The sequence below is a fragment of the Phoca vitulina genome, unplaced genomic scaffold, assembly GCF_004348235.1.
Source record: "Phoca vitulina isolate PV1807 unplaced genomic scaffold, GSC_HSeal_1.0 scaffold23, whole genome shotgun sequence".
In the NCBI taxonomy this organism is placed as follows: Eukaryota; Metazoa; Chordata; class Mammalia; order Carnivora; family Phocidae; genus Phoca; species Phoca vitulina.
The window spans coordinates 20,805,929-20,809,012 of NW_022589726.1; the positions used below are offsets into that span (position 1 = coordinate 20,805,929).

A 3,084-nucleotide genomic window follows, 5' to 3' on the forward strand; every position below is an offset into this window, starting at 1 on the left:
CCTCAGGAAGCACCCACCCTGAGGGCTGGTCTGTAGCCCGCAAACCATACCCAGGAGCAGAGATAGCCTTATGAGGAGCTCAGAGAATGTCCCAGGATCCAATTCTTCTGGGAATTCTGGTTTTCCCCTCAAGGATGGGTAAGACATTGGGGTTCCCCAAGGTCTCTATAGCCCTTAGTGTCTAAGCTGAGTGGCTGTCTGGGCTCCAATACCCAAGGCAAGGTGATCCAGAGGCTCAGGATGCCCACTAGGATCCAGATGGACGAGAGAAGGGGAGGGCAATCATGAATTTCCCTGCCTCCTTCTGCTCTGTCCCATTAAGAGATGTAGGAGGAGGAAACTGAACAGATTTGCTCCCCAGATTCTTTCTGTCTAGAAATATAACGCCAGGGATAGGGATTGGCATTCCCTGCCCACCCTGTTAGGACAAGAGGCCTAGCATCCCCATCCTTCCTGCCCTCATTCCCCCACCCTGGCCCCACCCCCTATAAAACCTGAAGTCTGGTTGTACAAGGCAAGCTACCCACCTAAAGGGCTCCTCTCAGAAGCCCAAAGGTGAAGGCCAAGTTCTATACCATCTGACACACGTTCCCCGTTTTAGTATCCCCTGAACTGGACTGGTATTCTCTCTTCTTGGGCTCCTCTTCTGCCACTGTCTCCATTTCTTCAGTACCCATGAGGATGGCCAGTCGCTGGGCCATGGTCTTGGTGTCAGGGAACAGGATAAAGTTGTAGATGAGCGAAGCCAGGACAGCTCCTGTCATGGGTCCCACCCAGAAGATCTGAGGGGGCAGAGAGAAGTGGGCATGAGTTATCAGGATCATAGGGTAGCTTTGGGACCCTCGCCTGGTTCCCTAGTATTAACTTGGTCTCCCAGGACCCCTCGAGCTGTCTACACGATGACAAAATGGAGAAGCAGGCATCCTGCCTGCCAAGTCTCTGCAGGTGAGGTGACCTTGCCTTGCACAGGGCAGGCCCAGTCTCCTCACCCCTCCTGTTTCCCTCTTCTCGCCTCCCCTGTTCCAACCAGGAGCCCTGGCTAAGTGCTGTTCCTGCTTCGGCTGGTGTGTGTGTGTGTCTATTTCTGTTTGTCTTTTTCTTTATCCAAGTTTGGAAACTGGTCCAGCTGGAGGAAGTGAATAAGGAAACAGCCAGGACTTGAGGCCTGGGCTGAGGCTGCATCTCCCGCCCTGGCCCATTTATCGACAGTCTACTGGGTCCCCTTGGCTATTGAAGCTGGAAAGAAAGGAAGTACAAGCCAGGATATTCGCCTTCGTCTTCTGAGCTTAGGGAAACCTCGCCTGGGGGTCAAGATGGTCCATGGTAGGGGGACCTGTCTCCCCAAGTCCCTGTGGACCCCCCACTGGTGAAGGCCACTGTCCCTAAGGGCCCCTGCCCAGCCCCTCCCCACCTCACAGCGGCCAGCAGAGGCTCTCACCCAGTGGACCTCGAACTTCCCGATGATGATCGCGGGGCCAAAGGAGCGGGCCGGGTTCATGGAGCAGCCGGTGAAGTAGACCTGAGCGGGAGAGTGCAGGTTCAGGGTGTGAGGAGGCTTAGGGCAGGCCCAGGAGGGGACAGCCCCCTCTGCCCTGGCTTAGAGCCTTGGTCCCAGCCTTGGCCACTGCGGCGCCGTATCCCAGACCTGGACTGTGGGAACACAGCTTCCACCCAACGCATGAGGGGCTTAGGGAGGGACCCTTCCTGGCCTTCAGGGTCCCTGCAGCCTCCTCAGGGAGAGACCAGTTTGTGCATGTACACGGTGTCCCCTTGGCCTCTTACCCCAATGAGGTGGCCCGGTGCCAGAGAGATCCCCATCATGGTGGCCGGGGAGCCCGATGCCTGGCGGCTATCGGTGGAAACGAAAACACAGAGCACCAGCTGCAGGGTGAGAACCAGCTCCACTGCCACAGCCTGGCCCGTCGAGACGCTGCTCCGGACCTGGGTGCAGAGGCTAGGCTGTAGGTGACACGGCTCTGCCAGTGGGTGGTGACCCGCTCGGGCCTCATTTCCTCACCGTAAGGAGGTGACGCCTCACCACCCCGGTTCCAGGCCCCGGGGAGATGGAGCGGGGAGAGCTGTACAGTGCAGTTCGGGTCAGCCCTGGACACCTGCTCCCTGCGGAAGGGAGTGGCCGCCCTCCTAGCCCCCGGGGGGCTGCAGCCAGTAGTTGGCGAAGGGCTCAGTTCTGTCGGGGAAGGGAAGGCTCGGAGCAGGGGGGTGCAGGTTTTCGGGCAGACTGGGAGGAGACCGTGGGTAGGAAGGGAAGGAGGGGACGGAGGGGGGGGATGTAGGTGGAAGGATAGATGATTAGGGGAATCTGGGGGAGTGAGACAGGCCTCAGGGTGCTGGGAAAGGAGGAACATGGGGACGCAGAAGAGCAGGGCACACGGGGTGGACCGGAAGAGAAGAAGGGCATGCCGGGTCCCCTGCCACTACCTGCAGCCCCAGGCGTCCCTGGCTACCCTGACCCTTCAATGCCCGGTCCTTTCCTGACTCCTGCCCTTGTGCCACCTTGTACCATAACCCCATTCCCGCTCTGCCTGCACTAAGGCCACAGTCTGGTTCCCCTGACTCCCAGGGCGCAGCCCAGAGCAGGCAAGGAACACGGGGCTCAGTTATTTCCTCCCTGTCCCCTCTCCTCAGGCCTGGCCGTCCACCCTTACCACCCGGGTGGGCATCCCTTTCCTGGTCCTGCCAGGTGCCCCTCCCTGCACCTACCATGTTAACCCTGAGGGTCTCTCGGATGTCTCCTGGGATGACCCCATAAAGCAGAGCAGCCCCCACAGTGGCCCCGGCCAGCTGGGCAGCCACATAGGCCACAGCACGGGGCAGGGAGATTTGGGAGCCCACAAGGAAGGCGAGAGTCACGGCGGGGTTGGTGTGGCCCCCGCTGGTCTTCCAGGTGATCTGCACAGCCACAGCCGTGGCCAGGTTGAAGGTGATGGCGATCTGCAGCACCGTGGGAAGCGCCGAGGGCCAGGGCAGGGCTGAGCCCACGCCGAAGAACCCATACGGCCCCGTGGCCAGGAACTCGGCGAACAGCGCCCTGCTGGTAGCTCTCCACAACGGGCAGGCCAGCAT

At 60.1% G+C, this 3,084-nt stretch overlaps 1 protein-coding gene across 1 annotated transcript; it reads right to left on the minus strand.

The window, feature by feature from the left end:
- Positions 1–569: 569 nt before the first annotated feature.
- AQP6 (aquaporin 6) lies at positions 570–3,084 on the minus strand. The gene is made up of 4 exons (XM_032421096.1): positions 2,722–3,084; positions 1,783–1,941; positions 1,439–1,519; positions 570–782 (listed from the first exon to the last, which is right to left on the minus strand). Exons 1-4 carry the CDS (start codon positions 3,082–3,084, stop codon positions 570–572), a joined length of 816 nt encoding a protein of 271 aa, XP_032276987.1.